At 40.1% G+C, this 27,860-nt stretch overlaps 1 protein-coding gene across 1 annotated transcript in view; it reads left to right on the forward strand.

Annotated features, from left to right (window-relative positions):
• The first annotated feature begins 1,678 nt into the window (after positions 1-1,678).
• GRM8 (glutamate receptor, metabotropic 8) overlaps positions 1,679-27,860 on the forward strand; it is a 348,222-nt gene continuing 322,040 nt past the window's right edge. Inside the window, exon 1 of the mRNA XM_010581289.1 lies at positions 1,679-2,188. Coding sequence (XP_010579591.1) covers positions 1,679-2,188 — 510 coding nt within the window. The remainder of the gene's footprint in view (positions 2,189-27,860) is intronic.

Below are 27,860 nucleotides of genomic sequence, written 5' to 3' on the forward strand. Positions count from 1 at the left end.
GCCCACGGAGGGGAGCGGGGGAGCCGGTGCCCGCCTGCAGCCCGCGGGAAGGACTCCCCTTGGAGAAGTGGGTGGAGGACTGTCTCCCGCGGGAGGGACCCCCCGGTGGAGCAGGGGCCGGGTGAGGAGTCCTCCCCCCGAGGAGGAAGGAGCGGCAGAGACAAGGGGTGAGGAACCGACCCCAGCCCCCAGCCCCTGTTCCACTGCGCCGCCGCCGCCGCCGCCGGGGGGAGGAGGAGGGAGAGAGAACCGGGAGTGGGGCTGAGGCGGGGAGGAGGGAGGGGAAGGTCTTCTAAGGTTTGGGGTTGCTTCCTAATGTCCTTGTTTTGATTTGGTTGGTAACAAATGAAATTGAGTTTGTTTCTTCCCCAACTTGAGCCTGTCTTTTGCCCGTGACCATAAGTGGTGAGTGGTCCCTCACAGTCCTTGTCTCGACCCACGAGCGTTTCTTTGTATTTTCTCCTCCTCATCCCACCACGGCCGGGGGGGCTGGACTTAAACTATGACACAGGTGTTTAGATATGTAGGCTGAAATCCTCATCTCCTTAAAATCAGTGGGACTTCTCCAGATGTCAGCGGGGGCACAACATTGTTCCTATTTAGTGTGACCCAAATGCAAGCAGAGAATAGAGACCTTGTTAATGTAGGACTTCAGCTCAAGTAAAATGTCGGAAGGCGAATACTGGATGTTCAGCTGGTTTCCTAACAGAATACTTTGTGCTCTTTTTGCTTAAGAAATCAGCTACCTTTTCATAAAAGTAATTTAATGTTAGAAATTATCTGGAAGGTGTTTTAGATATATAGTAAGCCCAGAAAAAAGTGAATTCCACTGGAAAAATAATCAGTTTAATATCCCGATGAATTGAATGTGCTTGTACTGCAGTGGCTGAAAAGCGTACTTAAATTCAGGAGCCCTGATTACTCCATTGTCATAAATGGAACCTCTCCACAAGTGTGAGTGTAAGCAGTTATTGCACTTCTGTAGGCTGGAACAGAATGATGCAGCAAAACAGAAAATACAATGTGCTATGGATCAAATCTGTTTCTGGATGTCATGCAATGCGAAGGTAAATACGAATTGCTGGTTGGAATCTGAACACCAAGCTACGTTTAGTTCCCCTTATTTGGCTTTTGCTCTGCTGGTATCATCAATTTCCTGGCTTGTAGTACAGTGCAGCCAGGTGTTCAAATTCACTGAAGGCCAGGAATTACTCCCTAACGGAATATTGAAAGTAAAACCTAGGCGATGTAACTCATATTCAAAAGTAAATACGCTGTGTGACAGGTATAAAACTGCTGAACTAAATGGTATTTCTCCCTGTTTTTTTTTTTTTTTTCTTTTTTTTTTTTTCCCAGAAGTACCTCAGCTGCAGGGCAAAATACAAGGACATAAGCTCCTGACCTCCTCTTAGCATCAGGATCAGACATACTACCCTACACCATCAATTAAGAGCAAACCTCTCAGAAAAGCTGATCAACCCATGACATCAGTGGACATCTTTCGTAAAACACGCTTTATGTACTTCTGCTGAGATCCTTTTTCTACCTACTGCATGGTTCTGTATTACTTACTGGGCACTGATGGTAGCCTCCAGAAAGTGCAGCTTCAAATGGTCAACCTCATCCTTTAGCAAGAAGAAAATCTGGATACTGGATAGCAACAACGTCTTCAGAGAAAATGGTATACGAAGGAAAACGTTTAGTTTCCTGCCATTGTTTCTTCCTGTTAACAGCCAAATTCTACTGGATACTCACCCTGATGCAAAGAACTCATGGCCAGGAATATGCCCACTCCATCCGACTGGATGGGGACATCATCTTGGGAGGACTGTTCCCCGTCCACGCAAAAGGGGATAGAGGGGTGCCTTGTGGGGAGCTCAAGAAGGAGAAAGGGATCCACAGACTAGAGGCAATGCTGTATGCAATTGATCAGATTAATAAAGACCCTGATCTTCTTGCCAATATCACCTTAGGTGTCCGGATCCTTGATACGTGTTCCAGGGACACTTATGCATTGGAGCAGTCCTTAACATTTGTGCAAGCGTTGATAGAAAAAGATGGTTCAGACGTGAAGTGTGCTAATGGTGACCCACCTATTTTCACTAAGCCAGACAAGATATCAGGTGTGATAGGTGCTGCAGCAAGTTCTGTGTCCATTATGGTCGCAAATATTTTAAGACTTTTTAAGGTAAGGAACATTTTCTATCTTTCTTTTAAATTTCAAGCACAATGAAGTAAGTGAGGTGATTGTGTTATCTTCAAAAAAGAAAGGACTTTGACAGATTCAGAAATCTGAAATGACTGGCTTGCCCTTTCAAAGCAAAGGAAAAAAAAAAGAGCAATGATTGCAGACCCTAATTTAAGGTGCCAAATGCCCCTTTTGAAGTTCTGAGCAACCAAAGCACATTTTAATTCTTTAGGGTTTTTTATCCTTATTTTTTTACTACTCACATTTGCTCCATATTGAGTGTTTATGCTCATCAAGACTAGGTTGAGATTGATTTCTCAGATTTCCAGGAGAATGAAATATAAGGTTTAAACACAAATCCATTTGTAGGAGGACCAGATAATTTCCCTAAATAGGAAGATATGCCAGTAATAATGTAGTGCTATTGATGTGCATGTCCAGCCAAATGAAGTGTACTGAAATATTTTTGATTTCCTTGAAATCTTAACCTCCTCCATATTTTTTACAAGGTGATATTTTTTTCCAGACTTTATCACTTTGTGAGAGATTACTTTTGGACAACAGTTCTACTGGCATTTCCTTCCATGTACTTTATTAAGCTTTGGCATTATAAATAATGAAAAAGTAAACCTGCCACTTTTAAACTTGCTAAGTTAGATGGGAAGATGAACACATTCTAATCAATCAACTTAGCTGGAACAGATCAGGCAGCAGACATTTAATTTTTAATCCTGTGCAATGGCAAACAGATGATGGTAAGTTGAGCACTTTTTTCTACACACAGAACGACTGTAACTTTTGTCTGAATCTATTATTGTCCTACCACCCACTGTTATTCAGACTCGTTCCTTCTGTTCAGAAATCTTGCCTTACATCCTTCATCTTGCCTTACAACTTCACAACCACCAAAGACCACTTAAAGACCATTTCTTTGACTGTAGTGGAAGAGATTCTGGTAATGTTAAATACTGCTGTTACATATTTTGAAAACTGTTGCATTTGTTTTCTAATTGTTATAACTGAGAGATTGATTAGAAGTAAGGAAAGATTGGCTTTTTTTTTTGCAAAGGTTTGTCAAATTGGCAAAGAGTGTTTCAGCCATTTAAATGGAGATTTTTGTCCTTCCCTCTAGTTCTCCCACGAAGGGCATAATGATGGATTTATAGTTCAGTGGAGGAGCAGTGTGTCTGCTGGGTTGTGGTCAGGTGTTCATTACAATCTCAAAACTGATCCCTAGCTGCACTTACTGCACAGGTTTGAGAGTAGTGGACTTGTTCCATCCATATGTTTTGCTTGTGAAAATCAAGTACACAAAGCTGAGCTAAGACTTAAAAATGTTCTATATGGAGAGCACCTCTGGAGCCGTGCCTGGTGTGGGAGACCTGTCTTTCCTGGGAGCAATCATACATGCTGTGGGAGGTGTCCATTTTTAATTTCACATCCTTTTTTGAAGCTGTGTTACCCTATTAAATAATGCATAGTTCTGAAGTAATGATAGATGGAACGGTCACTTTAGTACCCATCATAATGCAGGGCCATGTAGACTATGACTTACACACAGTTTTGAGTTGAATACAGTGCCGTAGAGTGATTTAAGAAACTAAGCCTTGTAAGACATGCATTAACTGTGAATTAAGAGCAGCAAGAAGGAAAGAGGCCTATGAATTGTCTAAGATAGTGGCAATTTGTCTTCTGAAACCATGACAGCTACCTCCTGATTTCCATTATGCAATAAGATTGCAAATAACGTTCTACTGCAGTCTTAATCAATAGAGGGTCATGTGATATCCCCTCTGGGGAAAGATCTTATTTACCCATTTAATTGATGTAACACAGCTGCTGGCAAAAGGAGGAGACATCTCTTTTAGTTTTAATTATAGATCCTGCACAAATATTCTTAATAATGTAAAAAATGACAAATTATACCCTTTAATATCTGATGTTAGACCTGCATCTGAAGTCTGTTTTTACACCTTCCTCTCAGAAGTAGATCTGTTATCTCTGCATGAGTAAAAGCTTCTGGATAAGGCCCTCAGTTAGAAGCACTATAGAAACCATTCACAATGGTTAGAGGCAAGAGGCTTAGGAAATAAAGACATTTGCCAGAAATGCAGAAGTATAATCCAGTTTGGGTTGTATTCAGACCAAAGACATGGGCTGAAATTCTCAGCTGCTGCATAGCCACAGCTTTGCAGCTGAGGACTAGGACCTTGGTCCATGCTCACGAAGGCTCCAGGTATGACATCGTGCTTACTGTACCTTGGTATATGTCAAGGCTGGGCAATCAGCTGGTGTAAATGCCTGTACTTTCACTGAAGTCAGTGATCACTGTCATGCAAATGCTAGTTTCCATTATATCCAGGATGAGTGTGATTCATCCATATTTCTGTCTAACAGTTCAATTCAGCAAGTTGAACCTGTAATTTGAAGTTCAGTATTGCTTTAATATCTGCTCTGAAGTTCCTAAATGTTGGGACTACACATTTTTTGAGAACATTGTTATCCAGTGAAATTTTAATCTGTGATGAAATTGTGAGAAATATATTATGTCACTCAATGTGAATACACAAACAAAGATAGCCTGAGAAATACTATGCACAGCAGCTTGGATTTTTATGCTGCTATTTTTCTTGCAATTTTTTTTCTTTCTGTTATTGATTTTACAACATAAAACATACAGGTCAATAGTCCTATCTGATGATCTGGTGGATAGCATAAACTGATTGATAGTCATGGTATCCTTTTATCTAAGTGTTTTCATGAGAAGAGGGGAGGAAGGGCACCACAGAAAGTGACCTTGATCTATAGCCTTTCTCCTGGTCAAATGGCTCACCTTGAATTCTTCTCTGTCCTTTCTCCTTTTGTGAATTTCCAGGTGCACCACCACTTAACAGGTGATTTTCTGTAGGTCTTAGCCTTGCAGGTCCACAACATTAATGTCCAAATTTGGACAGGCTTAATTTCACCTGTTGATGGTTTTAGACCTTTCAGAGGCACTTTACAAACAAGAAACAATTGTTCAGGGAATCAGCTGTTTGAAAGTGGACCTGTTGTTCCTTGATTATTGTGAGGAGACTGCTTTTTTTGCATTATATTACTCTGGTGCTTGATGCAAAAAGATTGTGTGAAAACAGTTGCTTATTAAGCTTTCAGAACTTGGAGGTGGTCTTGCTGCACATAGATGGAAGAAGGAGAGGACCTTCAGAGACCAGCACAGAAGGACTGTGCTACTTAGTAACACAGTAGCTTCCCACTTAAACAGTTCTTTGTGCATCTCGGGACAGATTGTCCCCACTTGAAGTTGCTGGCTCATCATTTTAAGTTGTTTTTATCAGAGAACATCAGGAGTGGGCTGCTTCACAAGGGAAATGGAGATGGGAGCCGAGAGGACATTAAGGCAAGAAGGGCAGTTGTCTCCTAGCTTCACCTGAATGAGAAGAACAAAACAAGTCCGTCTGTGTAACCAGGTTCAGCCAACAGCCCAGTGATGGCCAGACAAGTCCATAGTAGTGAGACAGGTCCAAGGTCAGCAATGCAAGGTTGGGGTCAGCAAGGCAAGGTCATGGTCAGCAAGGTACAAGGTCAGCAGCATATCTCAAGCAGGAGCTAAGGGCAAGGGCCAGAGCAAAGAAGGTGGACAGAGGTCCTGATGAGGCTTCTTATTGCTCTTCCTTACAACTTAGCTGTTTTCCTGGGCTGATCCAGGGTGATGCATCTGCGCCATATTGGAGACGACCTTGCACACATGGAGCCAAATCCATGGCTGGGGAAGGGAGGGTGTTGCAGAGCCTGTTGGTGCATTCAGGGCCTTGACAGTTTTTTAGCATTTGCCATGGCAGTGACTGTAGGAATAGGACAGACAGGCATGAGCCAGCCTCTTTTCTTTCTTCTGATGCACCAGGAGATGCTCATTCCTCTGGCTAATGGAAAGTGGCATTGTTCGTGGTTTTTTTTTTTTGGGGGTTTTTTTTTTTTTTTTACTCTGGAAATCCTGCTGCCAAGCTGGTTTCTGTTTGGCTGGTAGGATCTATTGAGGCGCTGGCTGTCTCAGTTGGCCATCTCTCACTAGCACAAAGGCAACCTTCCTCTTGACTTGATCAGTGAAAATCTTACTCTTATACCCTTCCTTGGCTTTGTCTCACTGAAATTTTGGCTTCCTGTAGGGTGCTCAGGCATGGCCAGGTGGTATCCTTTAGGTGCTTTGTGTGACGCTCATAAGCATCTGGGCTGTTCCCAGTCCCTCAAAACTTGGCCTGGAGGAAACAAAAGACTCTGTAACTTGGCTCACTTCATGTATTATGTTGCCTGTATTCAAAGCTTCTACTTGTTTAATGTCTGAATAACTCATGTCAGTGGTTAAAATCTGCTGGAAAGAGAGGCATTTGTTTATGCTAGTGCCCTCCCATCTAAAAACCTCACGCTATTTCTGAACTCCTTGGTATGCTCCATCTGTCACCTTCACACATCTTCTAGCCAATGTCACACTAGAACAGCCTAGGGATGATGGTTTGCATGCGAATTGAGACGGGTGGAGTGTATGCTTGGTGCATTGTGATCTTAAGCTTTTATGTATATATTTATCTCCATGTGTATAAAGCCAAAATATTAATCAACAGTTTTATTCCTTGCCTGGCCTTGCCTTTTGCCTTGCCTGGCCTTCTGTTTTCTCCTCTTTTCCCAAGACTAAATGACTTATTTCTTCTTTTTGGTCAAATTCCCTTCTTGTTGCACCACTTTAATCCACTTTAATAGCTGCTGTCTAGAGGGACTAATATTCACTTCATGCACATTTGCCTTATACATTTCATATACATTTACCTCTTCAGAAGTATAAGTACAAACGGGCTACATTATGGAGTAACTCTTTCAACTTTGTGAAACCTTCCAAAATGCAAGGGACACTTTCTTTCAGTAAATTTAGAAGTGAATATATTAGTCCCCTCAGCATTTTGTTTATTTGCTTTGATTTTTTTTCCTTGCCTCATTTTGGGTTTTAGCATATATTTTTGGCTGGTAGCCTTGCACAGCTACCAGGGCTGTACCTGGATGATGCTTTTTTTTTTTTAGGCTTGGTTGCAGGTCTTTTTATGTTTGGCTGCCATTCAGCACTTTTGCTGCCTTGTGTTCCAGACCTGCAAAAAACAGCAGACAGACCTCCCAGAAACGAGGGAATTACCATTGTACAGAGGCTAACCTCACTGAACTTAATAAATACAGGGCTATGTATTTAATTGTGGCAATAGAGTGCATCTCATGATGGAAGGGAATATGATGTAAATAAAATGTAATAACATTGTACCACGATTTCAGAGAGCACATACATACTTTCGTGAGGCAACCTGAACCATACACAGATCCCGATCCTGACTCTCTATCTACGGAATTTTTTGCACCTCATAAGCGTTACTGACTTCAGAAGCTCTAGGGGGGTGCAGGAGTCAGTCTGTTCCATGTCTGACTGCAAAGCCTTTCCATAATGGAAAATCTTTAGCATATACTTCATAAGAAGTGAAGAACAGGCTTAAGAATTTTACCCAACATATTTGCATTAATTAAAAAAAAAAGTGCTGCACTGATTAAAATATATCAATTTTCTGTTCACTGTGTAACGCTACATTTGTCAATAACATTTTCTGCTGCATGGCATTTGAAATCTGAAATAGGATGATTTTTTTTTTTTTGGGTGGTTAAAACATATGTGGGAAATCTTGTGTGAAGTGTGAAGAAAAATTGTTGTTAGCAGGGAGAAGACGACTGAAACATTTTGAAATCAGCTCTTAAGATGAACAGATTTGTTTTAGTTTTGTTCTAGATAATATTTTCACTTTCTGAATCATTTTTAATTATAAAAGGAACCCGTTGCCAATACATCCCATTTAATTTTACAGTGTTTTTTGTAGCTTATTACAAGCACATATCTGCTTAGTGCCTGAGCATCTTGTCTTGTTATTGGCTGGAAAATACCATTATAATCATTCCATTTCTTGTGGGTTTTTTTTCATAATTCAGCTTCTTTTACATAGAAACAACATTTGTATCTCTTTATATTTCCATGATAGTAGATACCCGATTATGCAAAACCCCCTTTTAATTCAACCATGATTCTTCTGTCACTACCATGGCCAGGTCAACACAAAGATAAAATTATAGGTACAACAGATACTTTGCAAGTATCAATAATGAAACAGTTGGGAAATTTTTTAGTTGCAGCCAGAGGAAATAATAGGTTTTCAGACTCTGTGAAAACTGCTAGGACTGATCAGCATCAAATTTTATTTGTGCTAAGCTGCTTGAGGCAGGGGAGTACAAAAGCAACTTGATGCATTCATTTCGTATTTTACAGTATATTAGTTCTTTAAATATTCCTCTGAAGATTTAATATTTTTAGTTTTCTCCAATTCCTGGATGGAGCTATAACTCGTGGTTAGAGCAGAGGGGCAGTCTGTTTCTCTGTATTTTTTCCATGTTTGTCATTGGTTTGCTACAAAGCTTGAGACGCATCTCTTGACCTTTTTGTTCTTCTCTTCTGTCATTTTGATTTGCTTGTATTTAACCATTTCACAGGAACAGTTGGAAGCTTCTTTAATGTTTGTTAAATGGTTTGAGATGTCTCCCCTGTTTTTGTAGGCACGCTGAAGCTTGAGGTTTTTTTTGTCATTCCGTAACCGCAGTATGTGAGCATCTTGCAAAGAGAGTGTAGCTATTAAACACCAGTGGTCTGATTGTCTTTCCACTTTCCCGAGGGCAGTTGGGACTATGTATATATATATACACATCTTTCCCTCACATGAAGGAAACTGCATATGTGGAGAGAATTATTTTGCCCTTTCATGGCTGAACTTTTGCTGAGTCTCTACCACTGTACTAGGGTTGTTTGTATGTGACAGATGGCCCTGAGTTACTTGTTGAGTAGTGCCTATATTAATATAGATATCAGTCATAATTTCATGACTGAGAAGACCGAAAAGCTGAGAGGAATCTAGGAGTTCAACAAGAGCTCACATACGCACAGAAGCACGAACTGTGCAGTGGGCTTTTTTAAAGATCTTGTGTTAGTAGGAGGCACTTTTTACGTCTCTGCTAGTAAACAAAATGTATCTGGCATAGTTCTCTGGCATCAAGGCCAGCTGACTCTGACAATCCACATCCATGTCATAAACTCCTTTATTCCCCCAAATCATGGGGCTGCATGCAAATTGCTGGCAGGGAATGATTCCTGACCCATGCTGACTCCTGAAGCCTGTCTGGAAATTGGGAGACTTGGCTGGCACAGGTCACGGCTGAGTTATGGACTGTCCTGACAGTCTAGCGGTGGAGTCAGCTGAGCTGTTGCTGAGGGATGCGCTCTGAAATGATGTGATTTACCAGCATAGACATTGCTGCTGATTTCTCAGGACAGAGCTCCTCTGCTCCTATGTCACGCTGAAGGGAAGCCAAGACACTGCAAGGATCATTGGTGCTGTTTCAGTGTTTTAGTACAGCAATGTTAGTTTTATTAGCCATGATGAGAACTAAATTAAGACTTTTTTTTTCGCTGGTGGATAATTGTTTCAGTACAGTGACAGCTGTGCAATATGAATAGTCCTGCTTTCTGACTGTCATCAGAAACCAGGCACTATTGTGTGTTACAGCCAATTGGTAGATTTTGTCGGTTTGTGTATTTCCATCCTCATTATTTTCCCTAAAGCACATTGTGCTTTTAGGATTAAACTGGTTTAGAGTGCTTAAATGTATATCCTTGTGTTTGCTAGCATTTATCAGCGAAAAATAGTCATCCAAACAAAAGTCTTACTGAAGGACACTAATTCCACATGAATGAACTAAATAGCCAAGAGCAAAATCATCCTCTGGGCTGGGATTTCCATATGCTCCCAGATCAGAGAAGCAAGATATTATGTCCCCTATCCTTCTGACAGGACAATTAAGCATTTAAGTGAGGCCTTAAATTAGGAGGCTGTTTGCCCTTGGCTGCCTGTGTCCTCAATAGAGAGAGTAAAATGCTTTCAGGGGGGACTGGATCAGGTCTATGGGTGTTGATGCATCTTTCACGTTTACAGAAAGATGATGGGTTGATCCATGCTTGCACTCTACCAGACAGAACCTCTTCTCACTGGAAGGCTTTGGAAGCCTTGCATGGAAGTCATAGGTGGCTCTGTACATGTTTATGAGAAGATTTTAAACACCTGCAAGGGTGGTGCCAGTTTCTTAATTCCTTCCTCACTTTCCTGTGGGAGGAATCCTATCCATCTCCTTTTCTCTTCCATTTCACCCCTGCTCTATTTCCCTCTCTTGTTGTGTTAAAAAAGCTACTGTTTGATCACTGTTCCCATTATTTTTCAAGTGAATATTTCATTCCATAGTCTCCAAACAATTTTTTTTTCCAGACATGTTGAATAAGCAAGGCTCTGAGTGGGTCTCAGTTTCCGTGGCTCGTGAGGATGAGTCTGTCAGCAGGAGGAAGAGCTGCAGTTTGGGCAATTTAAGAGTGAGACCTGTCTAGGGGGATAACAGGAAATAATCTCTCAATAAGCATTTCCCTTGAGCCCTAAAGGGACAAAGGTTTCTCCTTTTTACCTCACTGTAGGATTTCTTGTCTGGCACTTCAGATAGATACTTCGCTCTAACTCTTCTCTGAAATAAATTATTTCTGATAGTAATGGTGAGATATGCCATGGTATTGCAAGAACTCTCTTCCTATTGTGTTTCTTTTATAGCTTGAGACTGTGCAACAGGAGCAAAAGTGATTTCATATTTTCAGTTTTGGCTTATGTTCTTTTGTAGAAGGTGCCTCCAGCATTTAGTTGCATAGTAGCAGTATTTGTAGAGGCAGAATCAGGATCTTTATTCCTTCTTCACTAGTACAGTTACGCACATGGCTCTTCTATAAACTTAAAAGTAGCAAAAGGATGATAGCCCATTTTAGGTATCATTCTACAAAAAGCTCCTAACAACTTGATTAGCTTTTTACTTTGATAGTGGCTCTGTCATGTTTAAAATACCATTACAATCTTCTTCCAGGCTGGGTAAAATTTTGTCAAGCAACACCATTGCATTATGGTAGCACTCATCCCCCGTGGTGATGCCATGGTATGCTGTATGAACGCAGGTGAAGTCACAGGAGGTCTCAAGACTTGACTGTTCGGATGATATGTGAAAGGATTATTAAGTGAAGTGGAACATGGTCTGAAATGTTGAAATGCACTGCTGTAGAAGACAATACGTACTGGCTAGTAATAGAAAGGAGAGAATATGTAATGGATGCATGTGTGCTTTTGTACATGTATGTTTGCTATGTTATTATATTACCATAAATTCATTGGCTGTGGACTACATAGTCCAAGCAGCCTTTCAAGAGAGTGCTGTGGGAGAAGAGAATTTATCTTGATAACCCAAGACAAGGAACTCATTTATCATTAGGAGCAGCATAAAAAATCTGGTGATTCAGACTATGCTCATTGCTATGGTGTTTGGGACCAAACAAAAACATGTCGCACAGAAACAGACAGACAGGCTCTCAGGGCTGGTATCACACACTGAATTGAAAGTGTGAAGGCCTGGGAATCCCAAGACTGCAGAAGGCTTGCTGCAGGGGCACGGCTTGTTCTAGGAGTCAGATATCTGGCTTCTGCTGAGTTCAGGAGCAGCAGACAAGTAGCATAAATGACTACAATCTTCTGTAGCCAGCTGGATAAGACCTGCTTGTTGAATTCTGCTTACTCAAAAGGCAAGCAGAGTCTAATTTTTGTGTCACTTTTAGTCTTGTTTAAATGAGGAAGAATCCCTGAGAGAGCAATGAATTCCAGGGAAGCCACTGAATTATACTACTATAAAACTGGATTTATCCAGAGGCAAATAGTGTCCTATGTCCATGCAATACTGCATCCTGTTGGTATTACTGTCAGTAGGCTTTCTTTTCCAGTACGGGAGTTCAACAGGTGTGTAGCAAAAGTGGATGTGGGTCCTCAATTATTGTTTCATGGCATTTTCAGATATGATCATGGTGATGCTCTTTTGGTCTCAATCTGCAAAGAGATATGGATATGTTTAACTGGAAGAGTGATGGTTTGTTTCTATGGGACAGTACTGATCTTGGGGAAGCTGGCAATCTGATCTCCACGGGCATGCCTCTGCAGAGTGGCTTTTATAATACGGACTAACTACAGACATAACACCCCAAATTCTACAGATAAAGGGGAGTTAGTAGAGCATGGCCATATATAGCTAGGATACTGTTTCAGGTGGGAAAATAGAGGTTGCCAAGAAGTACGCTGTCGTATGTTGTCTAAAGGTTAATCCAGTTGTGTAGGATAGGAAAAATGCCAAATTTCCTATTTCCAAGCTTTCTGAAAACTAGATTGGATGGAAGTATAAAAATATGCATTTTTATATCAGCAGGAAAATGATCTAGGTAAAGTAGCCAGTGTTTTTCACTCCTAACTTTGATGGTTCTGTCTGCGATCCTTTGCATAACAAAGCACAGGATTTAAAAGTTACCAGCTGCTATATTTACTTTCCAAAGTGTGAAGAAAACACGTATTGTCCTGAGGATTAAAGGGCTGATTCTCTTTGTGCTCCCTTCAGGCAGAATTGAAGTGTTTGTAATGAAAGTAAAAGCTCTTAGAAAGCATGAAACATGAGAGAAAAATAATGTGTTTCTGTCTTCTTTGTTGGACAGGATTTGATGATGCCCTTTGAAAGTTTAAGTGTAAACATCTATCTTATTAACCAGCATTTCTTTTTTTGTGCATGTTACAAACAATTCCACTTGCAAAACCTAAATGCAGTGAGAGCTGTTTTTTCAGCCCACTGGGAACTCTTTTGCCAAATATCTTCTGAACAGCAAAAACTCATCATCTGTGAGCTAGTTCACATCTCCAGTACCAACTGAACAGCATTTTGGAAACTGGATATGTAAAGTATTTGAGACAAGATGTACTGCAGAGAAAGAATAATATCTCTAGGGCTAGTCTTGGGGACTGGAATATGAATGGAGGGTAGCAGAGCTGTATAAGGGAGCGTGAAAAGCTTGCAATTGGAACAGTTGCTGCAAGTGCCCTGTGACTCAAGGTATGATTTCCTGCCGTTCCTGCCAAGTTTCAAAGCTTGTGTTTTTCTTTTTTTCTCTCCTTATTGCTATTTTTAGGCTGAATAGCAAAGGACTTGTGCTTCAGGAATGAAGATTCACCATTCAAGTTGTACTTATTTTATTGCATCTTTGTGTACGCATCAAATAATGTTTGATTCTGGCATGCAGGAGAAAATGAGAGTAAAGATGTAAAAAGCAATGAAAACGCGGAGTATTTTTGGGATGGGTCACATAATCACTCGGCTCAATGGCAAGCTGCAAAGCTTTGTCTGAGTGTGACAGACTGCCCTTGCTGTGTGGTAGTGCCCGCTGAAGCCTTACATCCTTCGTCTTGCTTCACCACAGATTTTCTCTGTGACCTTGGGCAAGTCACGCAGAAGTGAATCCTCAGCCTGAGGGCTGATGCCCGTGGAGCTGGGTGACCAGCAGCTCCAGAGGACTGAAGTCCAGGGTCCTCTGCCCCTACTTCCCTGGTTATAGCACTTCTGTGCCTGAAGGGATTTGTGAATATAAAGGCTCCTCGATAATCAGATATAAGAGTGAGGGGTGGGGGCATATAAGTACCTCAGATAGCTAGTTCTTAATGAGGGATTCCTTGTATCTTCTTACATAGTTCCCTCCCCTGGGTTTTGCTATGAAAGGGGATTATCCAACTCACTGTATGATTTAAATATGCAAGTCATCAGTCTCCAGAGCAAGTGGTGAAGCCTGCCCGACCTCCAATCAGAGGCTGTACATCCCCCTTAGGAAACCATGACAGTCAAAGAAAGAGAGCCACAGAGTCAGGAAAAAATATCTGGATTATTAGCCAGGAAAATTAAAATTGTTAAAACTCATCTCGGCAATCTATATTAGAGTGATTGGGAAAAATGAATGTCTGCCATTATTATGACAAAGCACAAAATTAAGTAGTGTAGGGTAAAAGAAAATTAAGACAGGTGTGTGCAGATGTATATTCTACTTAGCTGAGTGGATTTTTTTTGTTCTTAAATGCTTGAGAAGAGTGACAGTCAAATCAGTTTTGTAAAAGACTTGCTGACTGACTGACTATTATTCCACTTTGTTTCTTGGTGTCTCAGGAACCTTTTTTTCCTGCGTTTCATTCTTCATACTGATTTCATTAAAAATTTGTTTGCTTATCTCTAGCTTGAGTAAAAATCCCTATGAATAGTGCAACTTCTGGCAGCTGTGTGGCAAATAACTGTCTCATCTATTTACCAGGAGTAGATCAGGAGCTAAGAGGGCCTTCCACACCTTTTAGAAAAGGTGATTCCTAATTTTAAATTTTCTCCTTTTCAGTTGTTTTTAATATACCCGAAGCATGAATGCAATATTGTGAGCAAGGCTGTGCAAATAATTAGTCAGTTTGACAGCTGAACTGAAAATAAACATTCATTTTAATCTGAACGAAAATGGTCATGCTGAATTGGGATTTGAGGCTTCTTTATTTGGTTGGGGTTTTTTTGTTTTGTTTTATTTTGTTGAGGAAAGCTCTGCAAAATGTTTTGGTTTGTGTTAAATGCTAACTTCTATTCCACATGAAACAGAATATTTCTATTTTGGAAATTTCACAATTTTTTAAAAAAGTGATAAGTTTGAAATGCCAGTCTCGGGTACCATTCATTAAGTGGTGGTGACCCTCTTCTTATCACAGCATCTTTACTCATGACTTACACAAGGCTCTCAGGCAAATTCTTCCTTGTGGATTCAGAGCAGGGAGTCAAATATAGTTCAGGAGATGGGACAGCTCAACTCCAGTCCCCACAACAACAGACAAAACTGCTTTATAGTAAAATTAAGAGTTCTCTTCACAGAGGATGAAAGCTTTGCAGAAGTGTACTCCTTCACTGGGATGCCAGGGCACACTGTGTAACTGAGCGATCCTGAACTTCTACCCTGTGACTTTTCTTTCTGCCAGAACGGGTCTTATCCCACCAGTCTTGTGTGTGCAGGATTTTCCCTGGGGAGCTCTAATCTCAGAACTCTTTGTCAAAACTGGCCTGTAATTGTGCATCTGCTTCTTTGAAAACTCCTTCCCACTCTTCTCCCTCTGAACAGCTGTACGCAAGTTAACGCTGCTGTTGCCAGATGCTGTCTATTCACTGCTGATAAGCTTTCACAATGGGAACGTTTTATTTCATCTATGCTAGAATTCATTAAAAATTCATTAGAGCAATGATTTGAACTTACCTACCCCTGTTTCTTGCTAAATACTGGACTACCCAGTGAACTACTCTCAGGCGGGTCCAATGGAAGCTTAATTGTTTATGAAAACGTGAACAGATTCAGCAGGAGACACTTTTATGACCAAAACCCCTATAACTCAATGGTTAGTTGTTCCCAGCTGAGTACTCTAACCTCCAGGCTGTTAAGTATAATACAGGCAGCTACTACAGCCTCATTTTTTCTTTTTGGAACATATGCATTGAGAGGATAAATTACAAAAAAATGACAGATAAGTGGTGACAGAGACCAGAACCAATGGAAAGCCTTTAAAGAAGTCCTGCTGAATGCCATGGGGAGACCTAACAGTTAAGCACATTTGAATACTGAAACATGCGTTTAGATGCTTTAGCCATGGATTTCCAAGCCTTTTTTCTTTAAGATGGAGTCTGATAGCCTTGGCCAGAACGGTAACACAAGATTTGTCTCACTCCCATCTTCAGCTGCCTAGTTTAACATAGATCTCAAGGACAGACCCTTGTATTCATATGGATGGCTGAATCATCCTCTGTGAGTCTGAAGTGCAAGTGGACTTCTGGAAGTGCCTATGTGTGTTCATCAATCGTAGACGAAGACCTAGTGACTTCCAAAGACTAGGAGTTTCTAACCACCTATTGCTATACAGTACTGACCATCTCACTTCTGAAGTGTCTAAATACTAAGCAGGTCCTTCAGTATCTAGGGCTGATATCTCTGCAGTGCAAAACCCTTGCCGTGAACTGTCTTATTTACATGCTTTCATAAAATATAGATGGTTTCTGTCCTTGACGTACAGGCTGGTAATTACTTTTGATTTGTTTTACACATAGGGCTTTATAGAAGGATTGTAGAGATTTTTGTTTTGAATATAGAAAATTGGAGGACACTCCCACAGCAGCTATTGACAGTGATATTTGTCATTCTTTCTTTCTTCAGGCTATTGTGAATATTGTGGATACTATAGTTATTTAGGCAGAATGATATCATAATAATAAATAATGTTGTATTTTACTCTACAGCTCCTATTTGCAGCAGTGCTCCAGGCGCCTCCCTAAAACCTAAACAGAAAATGAACCATAAAAATAATGTCAAATGGACAAACAAAAATAATTGTACAATGACGGAAGCTTTTTTTTTTTTTTTTTCAAATCTAACATACAAGTCTCTCTAAACAGTTAAGTCTGTGACATTTCTTAACTGAAGGTTCAGGATGTGGGGAGGGCTGGAGAAGGCAAGGGCAGCATACAACCAACATTTTCTGCAAGTCATAATGAAAGAATACAGTAGTTATGACTTTAATTGGGATACTTTTCAGATCCACTGACTGAAAAAAATTTGAGTTATGGAGTTAGATGTCAATATATATGAATGTCACTGATTTTACTAAAAGCTTCTGTTGAAAAGTTTAAGGGGAAAAAATTGTTAAGAAACGTCATATACATATTTATTCCCACTTTATAAGAGCTGAATTCTGCACTGCCTGCACTGTACCACATGCCAAGGAGAACAGAAAGTGATGGCAGGAGCCTGAGACCTGTAAGCAAGCAGTGCTCCGCAGCCCCAGCTGCTACCCCTGGGCAGTGCACCTGGGTGCCTGAGGACATGAGAAATGCAATACCACTAGATCAAAGTGGCTGTACTTTTGGAGAAGTAGAGTTGTCCTATGCCTCAAACCAGCTTGTGCATATGCTACTATTAGCATCAAATTTTATCTGGCAATGTATCAAATAGGGACTTTGCTTTGGTTTACAAAAACCAGCCATGTGTGTTCTTTGATATGCTGGAGCAGCCCACCCTACGCCAACATGTTAAAAACCATCCACCCTGCCTACAGTGGCAGGTTGTCCTTTGTGCCAGGAAAGCCTGCGGCAGCTGAACATGGGCTTTGCAGGAGGGAGATCTCAGTATCCTGGGCCAAGTGTTCTCTCGTGGGCATAGGCTTAATTTCCATCCGTAGCAATGAGAGTGTCTGAAGCTGTTTTAAGGGCATTAAGTGACTCATGGAAATTTAGTGCCAAATGGTATGTGAAAGTTTCCTGCTCCTTTGGTTACTGCTGGAAAGCATTCCAGAATGGTGTAAATTAAGAAACATTTATTGCTACCTTAGAAAAAAGTGAAAGGAATACTTTGGTCTTTTCATCACACAGGCCAGGGTAGCACTTTGGTGTGCCTGATGATCTATACAAGTGACTTGAAAATTCTCTCTAAGAAGCAAGTAAACAAACCTTGATAGTAATACTGCAAATTGCAAAATGCTGCTACAGACTTGTCCTAGAAAAGCTAAACAATATTTAATGTATTTTTAAGCAAAGGATTATCAAGTAGAAATGCAAAGTTAGTAAAATTCTGCTGCTGGTAAAAACTTGTAAAACCAAAAGTAACATTACTTCCATGTATCTTTGATCATTTTACAGTGCTACATGTGTTTTTTTGGAAAACGATTTAACTTGCCATAAATGATGGCTGAACTGGCCATCTCTCATTGCACAGTTTGTCTGCAGTACTTACGAATCTAACACCCGGAATGACAAGTGTAATTACATGCTTCTGAAACATATGCCATAATTTATGGCTATTAAGCAAGTATAAACAAGAGATCAAATCCTAGTGTAAGCAGTCATCCAAGAAATCATCTTGACATTTATTTCATTAAAACCTTTCTTTCAGTAAGACAGTCAGAACATACCTGAGTAGCACTGTCAGCACATCTGCAGATACTTGCCAATTATTGCATGTTTGCAAAACAGAGGATCAGGTACATGCATACGGTTAACAGTTTTCAGTTGCATTTTGCACATGTAGTTATGTAGGTGTTTATAATGCTCCCTAATTGTTTATTATTAATCTCCCTACAGGAGATTAATATATAGGACTTAAATGACAACAGCCCTTTTCACCTATTTGTACTGTGTGTTCACATTGAATGTAATTTGAACTAGAAAACTGAGTAAAAATGCTCAAGCGCTAGACAGCTCGTGGTTTGTTGGCTTGAGAAGCAGAGAAAGAGAAGTGAGGCTGGCTGTGCTGGTTGAGGTATCCCCAACACTGACTAGCACGTCTGTGCTGTACTTGCTAGGCATAGCTGCAGACATGAGTATGGGAGCAGGCTGGGCACTCAATCTCCCAGCTGGGACCTTCTACACCGTGTGTCTTACTGCAGGACTGAGAAGGCAGTGGGGTTGCTAATACTGTGTAAATTGTAAAATTGATTTTTATTTCCTGTTGTCAGCATTACCCCTGAGACGCTGTGTCTGCCTTTTCCCTCCTGCTAAGCAGTGCTTTACTCCATGAACACTAGCAGGGAAATCTGAGAACTAGAGTAAGCCAATGTTTTGAAAAGGGGGGAAAAAAAAGGCAATTCTGGCAACCAGTCCCCGCCAGGGGCAAAATAATGCAACAGCTGATATGAAATGGTATTAATGCAGAATGAAAGTATTGGGAATGCCAGCCTACATGGAGGGATGAAAAATAGGTCTTGGCAAATAAACCTGATTATCTTTTTAGCAAGATTTTGAGTTGTAAAGCTTACAGCATTGACTTTTGTAAACCTCAGTGCCACCAGTCATTCTGTGAGATACCGAGTTAACTTTATCCTTACCTTGTTTAACAAGACCATCATAAATATATATATTTTTTGTTTCAGTTCTTTACATTAATACCAGTGGTAGCTTGGGGTTTATCTGGATAAGCTTTTGCTCGGGGATGGGAAAGAAGGTTCATGGGGAAAAGTCCTTCTCTGCTAACTACTGCTGATATTGCTCTTATGCCAATGCTTGACTCAGTGAAGGAAACGTTTCCTCCCCAAATTGACAGTGGTCCTCTACAGCCCCGCTGGGCACTCCTTTCCTGATTATGAGCCAGAAACTGGGGGGTTGTTGCAACCAGTTTTTCTTGAACCTTTTTAACTGTCCAGCTTGTTTCTAAGGTTTTCTTGGAGTATCTGTGAGGCATGAACAGAGTACACTGGTGGGAGCTGAAATCTCTGTATTTGCCAGGAGCTCTCTGATGGCCTCTGAGAGAGGAGAGCAACGTGGAGTGAGAGTAAGAGAACTGCCTGTGAAAGGCGAGGAAGTAAGACTGTCAGGGGAGGAAACCTACAGACAAATTGCAGCAAGTTTGCATGGTCTCTTTAGTGAAGCAAGTGGGAGAATGGGGTCGGTGAGTTCAACAAACAAGTGCTTCGCTTCTGTTTGAGCGTGCAGCAAACAGACAGGCTCCGAAAATCCTTAGAAGCGGTCGGTAGCATTGCAGTTCTCTCCCAGGAAAGTGGAGGAGGGGTATGTTTCTTGTGTCTTTTCTGGGATATTTCTGAACGTATAATCTGTCAATTGTATTGTTACTCTACAGAAGCTCCAAGCTCAAGCGTTTCTTTTCAGGATGATAATAACCATGGAAAGTGCTAGCTGTTATCTCATCTATGTAACTTACTCTTCCCCATGCACAGCAGTTTGCAGCCTCATTTATCAATGTGTCTCTCAAGTCTTAATGAAGAAATTAGACACCAAAAGTTCAATTTTTTAAAATTATGCTGTCATTATTTAAAAAGCCTCCAAAACCCTTAAACCCTGTATTTTATAAGAGGCTGACAGTTTTTCTTCATCCCCTAACAGCAGGATAATGAAATTGGGGTGTTTCTTCATATATTGCATTGAATTTCTCATTTTACTTCTTTCCTTTAGTTTGGCCATAAGCCCCAGAAACAACACGCTTTTGCATCAGGCGCATTTGCCTCATTGGCAGGCTCCTCAGGCCCTTGTGCTGGCATTTTGCAGTTGCCTTAGGGTATGGCCTTGTGGTTAAGCTACAGCCGTACTGTCTGAGCTGTCTTGTCCTCTGTTCAACACACTGTTCATGCAAAGGTGCTCTTACTGTGTACTATGCATTCAGTTATGCTGTCGTACATTCTTGCCATCAACTTAGCAAGGTGATACCAGTTGTATCATTTGAATTTATTGTTTCCCTGTTAGCTCAGTCACCCAAGCCATTTCAAGATATACACACTGAGCCAAAAGAAATGGGATTCGTGGGTCAAGATTATTCATGTTCTGTACGGTGCAATATAAAAACCTGACCCTATTACTAAAAAAAAAAAAAAAATTGAACAAATATTTCCTTTCTCCAGAAGTTGTTGCTAAAATTGTCCTGTAGGGAGCCTGATCAAAACCTTGATGATTTATCATGAGATTAGGAGACCAGCTACTGCTTAGTTTGTGCTTTGATCTTAACGATCAGTAGCAAATACAAGGTTGGAAAAGAATAGGAAGAATATTTGAAAATTAGTCCTGTGTCATAGACTACATTCTTGAAAGATCGATGGATAGAAGGCAAAATTCTCAGGGCATGGTAATGTTGGTACCACTGCTATTTCAGCAGGGGGCTGAGGACAGAAGACACATCTCTTTCAGCCTGGAACCACCATGTGAGCAATACTAACTTACTACTGCAGTATTGTGGCCTGAAGGGTCCTGAGCCAGAGGACTGTTTAAAAGATTAATTGGCTGGAAGGCATTCATCACCTGAAATCTATCTCTGCTGCTTGACTTTCAGATAGATAAAGTCTCAGCTTCTTTGCACCTGAAATGTCTTTTCAGGCAGGGAACATTCCATTTCCCCAAACACACAGAAAGTGCGCTTGTTTATAACCAAACATAATATTGTAAAGGATGGTATGGAATAATGAGATACAAACTCCCATGCTTAATGTTTTTTTCACCACATCTTCTCCACTGTCTTGAGCAGACATACTAGTTATCAGAAAGTTAGTTGCCTTGAAATTTTCTGCATTTATTGGATATATTCAAGAGTAGCATAGGAGCTATCCTTGAAAAGGCTATCAACATCTTGTTTGATTATTATTCACTTTGCCTGGGAGGTTTCTGGTGTGTGCAGGGCCATGGGAAGATAGGATTGGTTGCAAAAATCACGGTCCCTCCGCAACTTTCTTTTACAAGGGAAGGAGTATTATTAATGTTGCTGTCTTAGTCCATTCCCTGTAAGATAATAATATCAGACCTTTTCTAGTACCATGAACTTTGTTGGAACAAACAAAATTTGCTTTGGGAATCCCTAACTTTAACAGAGCCTATTCATTATTCTTTAGTTATTCTCCTAAAAGCTGTTGGTTTTTAAAGTACTTTGCAGCACTCTAGAATTGGCTGCAGAGCAATCAAGCAGGGAGTAATTTGCCATCATACTCATTAGTTTTTCAGCTCTTTGAGATCTTTCTCAGCTATACCTGGAGTATGCCTCAATATTATTTACTGCTTTTAAAAAGTATGTGAGACAAGTCCTGGGTTCATCTGTACAGGCTAACATACAGGCCCCACCGCAAATGAGAGCATGACAGTGATCCTGCTGAGACCATCACTCTGTATTTCAGAAAACTCAGTTGCACTGGTGTATGATAGGCTTTTAAATCCCTTTTGTTCAGTTACAACAATGTTTACACTTTATGGTGAGATTTGAATGACTCATAAAGACCTCTGATAAACAGTGAGCCTGGTGGGTGAAGAGGAGATCGATCACAGAAGAGCATTCCTGAGTGCTGAGGGAGCTGCTTTTGCTCTTGTGCAAGTGTTGGCAGTCAAAAATCTCCAGACCCACTGTCTCAGACATGCAGTTCATTTTTTTTGTTGAAAAATTAAAAAAAAAATGAAGAAGTTAAGAGATTAAATTTGAATAAAAATTCAAATATATACTGTAGCAGCCATTCAAATCAACTATTGCATTGTTTACTAAGAAAAAAAAGAAAAACCCTTCTACTTCACCCTTCTTGGTATTTCTGTTTAACTTTTTATTTGCAGGCATAAAACAAGAAAATACATATGTCTTTTTTCCCTCATACTGACATTTTCTATCTCAGATCCTCTATATGACTTTTAACTTCTGCTTGCTTTGTAGGACCCATTTCAATAGCATGAGTAGCAGAACTTCATATGTGATTTATTTTTCCAAGTTTTAAAAATAAACCAAACAAAATACTATCTGCTCAGTTTGCTTATGGAAATTTATACATGAATGGAAAAAGGAGAAATTTCAATATACGTGACTAATAAATTAGCAGCCTGTGCTCCAGAGAGAAAGGGAAAATTGCAGCATTAAATCAATTTTATGTGGTAACATACCAAAACAACAGATTGTTTGGGGTACTCGAGGTAACCACCTTTCCTTGGTTATATATGATAGTCAGTAACACTTAGCAACACATTCTTCATCAAGTTTATAGAGAAAATTTCTGACAGTGGCAGGTGAGGAATTAGTTTTAAGGATGATGTCCTTCTGGTGGCTCATGCTGAGAATGATATTATTTATATTAACTGGCAAAATAGCCTGGCAGCACACAGGCAATTACCTCAATTTTATGTTTAGTGCTCTTCTCATAAATCTGTGTAATGATGGCATCTCTGTTATGAGCTTACATTAACTTACTGGTCACAGTAATTGTATTGAAACAAGTAAATGTCCACTCTGTGATGAAGATAGTACAGTTATGGTATTCCAAATAAATAATTGCTTGAAATATATATAAGAAGAACAGATTGGGGCTTTATGAAAAGAAACTTTGTTTGCACAATTAGGTAGAGCTTAGGTAGTGATCTTTCCTGTGTATGTGTGAATTTGTTCTCCATAAGGATCTGGTCTCAAGAAGGCAAAGTGGACATTGTTATTTTCGTTTTCTGCTAGGTTCTGTCCTCAAAACTGGTGTTTGAAGTCATTAATGGAGGTGAAACAAACTGCAGTATATGTCTTGCCAAAAAACCTTTATTCCCCATAATAGCTTAGTCTAAGACCATCTCTTAAGATGCCCAGGCAGAATATCTGCTGTTTATCATGCTCTTTCCTGAGGCATTTGTTACTGACCACTGTCAAAGATAGACCATTGGTTTGACCCAGTACGGTTCCTTTCTCATGTGCTGCTGTAAGAGGATCTGCAGAGGTTTCTGTGGGTGATTTATGTTTGGTATGAAGCTGGAATTTACAAAAGTGTATATGCAAAGTGTCAGGCCAAGTAATCACTGGAATCACACGCCAAGTACAAAAAACTTTGTGCTTTGTCAGCTAATACATGTGTTGTTTTCTTACAACATACGAAATCTTTCTTTGGGCATCCTGGTCGGATGGGAAATGAATATCCTTGTATCCTTTCAAATATTCCTGTATTAGTTAATAAAGAGAAACTGTAGCTTCTGTTGTCTTAAGGGAAAAGTTAAATTCCAAAAATATTTTCTCCTTCCATGAACATTAGAAATTCATCTTAATGTGCTGACCTTGGCTGTGTGCATTTAAAACAGATCCATTAAGGTAAAAATAGCTTTTGAATTACACAGTTTGATAGCCTACCTGATCCGCTAAGTACCTGCAAGAGATTCATTCAGGTATTCTCTATCCAGAGTGCTTTATTATCTGATGGTAACTGCTTGGGCCGAGCTGTCAACAGGCTTTAGCAGAAAACATTAGAAAAATTCAGGAAATATCAGTTTTAGGGCATTTGACCTACAAGTCGTGTGCCAAAATCACTGCAGAATGAAGCAACAAAATCAGATTTGCCACAGGCAGGAAATGAGACAGATCACTTGAAGACCCTCTGTATTGACTTAAAAATAATGGTGCTTGTTTACTTGTGAGTAATTCTGTGTAGATAGTTTCTGTGCTCTTGAGACAAATTTGTAAGCATGGCATTTGAGGAATACTGCAGTTCATGGGGCCTATCACTAGCAAAGATTTGGAGTCCCAGACTTTTAATAAGCAAACACAATGGTAGCTGTGAACCAGCCAGAAAATAGCTACTCCTCACTGGTATCCTCAGGTACTTTTAACATCCTTTCTGATCTCACTGCTCTGTGATGTCCCTAGAAAGTTGCACTTATGGGTTAATACAGTAAGGTCATTCGATGTGGCTGGGAATGCTTGTCATTGCCAGGGGTTATGCTGTAAGGGGCTGCCAGCTCTGGAAATCGTGTGGGAGCCTCATGTATTTGGAACATGTGAAAGGAGTCTGGAAGCACTTGCTTTCATTTCCTTTCAGCCTTACTGTTCATATGATGGCTTAGGAAGGGGCACAAGCCAAAGATGCTGCCTGTCTTTTAGAGGTATGGGAGTTCATAGGGATTGTGGCTATCAGACGAGCCCAGTGCTGAAATTCCAGCTGTTACCACTCACTTGCTGAGTGGCAGCTGGCTGGCAAGGGTGAATGTCACAGGACCATTCTGAAAGATTTGATCTGTATTTTCTGGGCAAGGTCGATTCAAATAAGCAGAACAGAGAGAAGATGGAAATGGTGACATAGAAATAGCAGTAAAGAGAGAGGGAGTGAATTAAAATCCACACATCTTGGAAACCAGAGGATTATTTTTGGTTTACTTCTCTGATAAGTAATAATAAAAATGATAATATTATGGTCCCAACATCAATGGGAGGAATGTCACCATGATCCTTCAGCTAGTCAAATGGCAGAGCTTAGAAATTAAAGTTACTGACTGCTTTGACATGAGTAATTTTTTTTCCTTAAAGAGTACCTTTCTGAAAATAGATTTATCTCTGCTAAGCAGAAAAGCAGATTCAATATCCCACAGCATTCAGAGATACTGTGAGGTTATTACTGTAACATGTTTATCATTTCATCAAGAAATGTTATTCACTGAACTGTCTGGGCCTCTTCTTGTCACAAGAATTTGTCTCTGAACTAGCAGCATGACAGGACTCCACAAGCTCTACTTTATGCAATGGCTGGTCCTTTCCCTGGCTTGTCTCTGCGTCAGATAAACCAGTTATTTTTCTTTCCCTAAACAAATGAAAAAGGACTTCCTCCTCTAGGAGATCCTTTCTCATGAAAAGTCTCTTGGTTACCTTAAACCTTCCACATTACTCAAATGGTTGGTTTACATCTGTATTACTGCATGTGATTTGAAAACTTACTGCATTTTCCGCTGTTGATGTGCCTTGTGTCTGACAATCTCACAAATGAAGTTGTTCTTAAAGCCTTTTTTTTTTTAACAGTCATAGGTTTACTGACAGACAGCAATTCATAGACAAAGTCAATGGGAAGGTACGCTGAAGGCAAGTGTTCTTTGGCTTGGGTCAAAATATTGTACAACTAGGATAGGTAGTAATAGTATCTGGTACTTAAATTCCTGCAAAGCCCTCACATCTGTTTTGGAGCTACATTAATTGCAATAGCATCATTATTACCTTTACCCTTGCCAACATGTCTGTGATGGTGATAGCCCAAAAGCCCATGCTGGAGACAGAGAGTACTGAGAAACAGTAAGTAAAAGGTGAAATAAAAAGAGAGTATTGGCTGGAGCAGTGGTTGCCAAGGTGAAGAAGGGAAAGCCCTTGAGCTGGAGATGACATTGAAAGATAAGCAGGTGGACCTTCACACATGAAAAGTAGAGCAAGGAGCATATTCCTTCCAAACAACATCACTGCTTCCAGCTTTCAAATCTGTGAGATCCTCAAAAAAGATTTCAAGTGGAAAAAGTAGAGAATTGGAAGGGATAGCTATACAGTTTGACTCTCAGAAATGACTCGGAGTCATACAATGCTTTCCAAAAGAAAGTAAGGTAACTTGAAAACTAGATTAGAGAGAAAGAGAGCTAAAAAAATAAATAAAAAGCCGATAAAATTAAATGTGACTTAAAAATAGCCAGGGGATTGAAGTCCTTTTTTAATATTGCCTTTAACAAGAAATGGAAAGAAAAGGGAAGGCTAGGCAATTAGAAGACAATTGAGATCATGTAACAACAGCTGTTGATAAAATACAGATTCAGGAATACTTGGAAAATGTAAACAGAGTCAAATAAATCATTCCAGATGATGCTTAATCACTGAAACTCTCTGAGCATCTAACCGCCTACAAAGACCACTAGCAACTGGGATGGCACCAGAGACTCAAGAAAAGAAATTACCCAGCTCTAGGACAGAAAAAAAGGGAAGAGTGATAACAGCAATTACTATCCAGTAAGGACAGCAAATTAGATATAAGTGTGCTATGTGGTAAACCTATAGAAACGGACAGTGTGATTTCAGTACGCTTTCATGACAAGATCACAACACAGAGGAAAGAGACAGCAGTTTATGTCAAACTTTTGTATAATTTTTCACCCATATTTTTTCTTACTATATTGACAAATTAGAGCAACATTTCAAAGGTGAACAACAGAAATTATTGTGGTCTGGAGAAATCACTGTCAGGAAAGATTTAGAGAGCTAAATATGTACAGCAGTTAAACAATGATTTAGAGAGGAAAATACAACAAGAAATGACTGCTTGGAAGATTTGAACACTGAGGTGAAAGAAGACCAGAGATATGTCTCCTTATAGGAGCTTATTAGGTCACAGAAGATACATGCAATGCACTTTACTATGTGTCTTTATTCTGGCAGAGCAACAGGTAAGGAAATTCCATAAATCTTATCCATCTCTACCTTCAGTAGGTCAGATCTGTCAATTTTTTGTTCAGTTTAACCAGCAAATAATGTCATAGACCTCTGGAGATCAGGTATTAAGCAGAAATACTGATAGTGAATGAGACTGAATGATCTTGTTCCTTGTAAAATATGGACAAAATTGGTTTGGACTATTTTTTCTCTGTTTTTCAGCCTTTGAATTTTTATTTTTGCCCTTTGTGCCAGGAGCTTACACCTGTATAGCAAAGTTATATTCCTGCCCAGGATGGCCAGTACTGGCTCACCTTATTCCCCAAGTTAAGTCTGGACATATTCTGGGATGGTAGCTGTTGATAGAAGCCAAAACTGTGCCATGGGACTTGCTGACATTTCTACCATAGAGATGATTGTATGCCAGGATGACTCTATCCTGAGCCTTTTTATGTTTATTCCAAAAGCTGCAAAAGGACATCTAAGCAAGAGGAACCAGCATAGTATCAGTCCAGGCTTTGGACTGTGTTTGAGCACCCCTTGTGTCACATAACTGCATGAGTCTTGGGAAGCAAAAGGAAGGGCACTCTGTGTGTCTCTGAAAGAAAAGAAATTGTCTGTATGGCTAGGTCAGACAGACCCACATATAGATACAACTTTCATGTTCCCAGCCTTCAGGAAGCTGCTGCGAAATCCATATGCATTCCCAAATGGGAGAATCTTTCTATCTCATCCATGCTGAGACTCCCAATGAAGACCATTGTATCCCAACTGTGCACCACATCTGAAATTTCCACCTTAAACCCCTAAGAAACTATTTAACCGTCTTTAAAGTTTAAGAAGTCTTGTAATGACAGCTTCACAAAGGCAATTGTTGATCTTGTCACAACTACAGCCTGAGACAATGAAGTTAGGTATTAGTAAGTCTTTTTTACAATGTCTCATGAAATCTTAATTTTCATGCTAATTCAAGTAGTCTTTTGACATGAGAATTTAGTAACTGGA

Source organism: Haliaeetus leucocephalus, unplaced genomic scaffold (genome assembly GCF_000737465.1).
Source record: "Haliaeetus leucocephalus isolate CR32 unplaced genomic scaffold, Haliaeetus_leucocephalus-4.0 Scaffold763, whole genome shotgun sequence".
NCBI lineage: Eukaryota > Metazoa > Chordata > Aves > Accipitriformes > Accipitridae > Haliaeetus > Haliaeetus leucocephalus.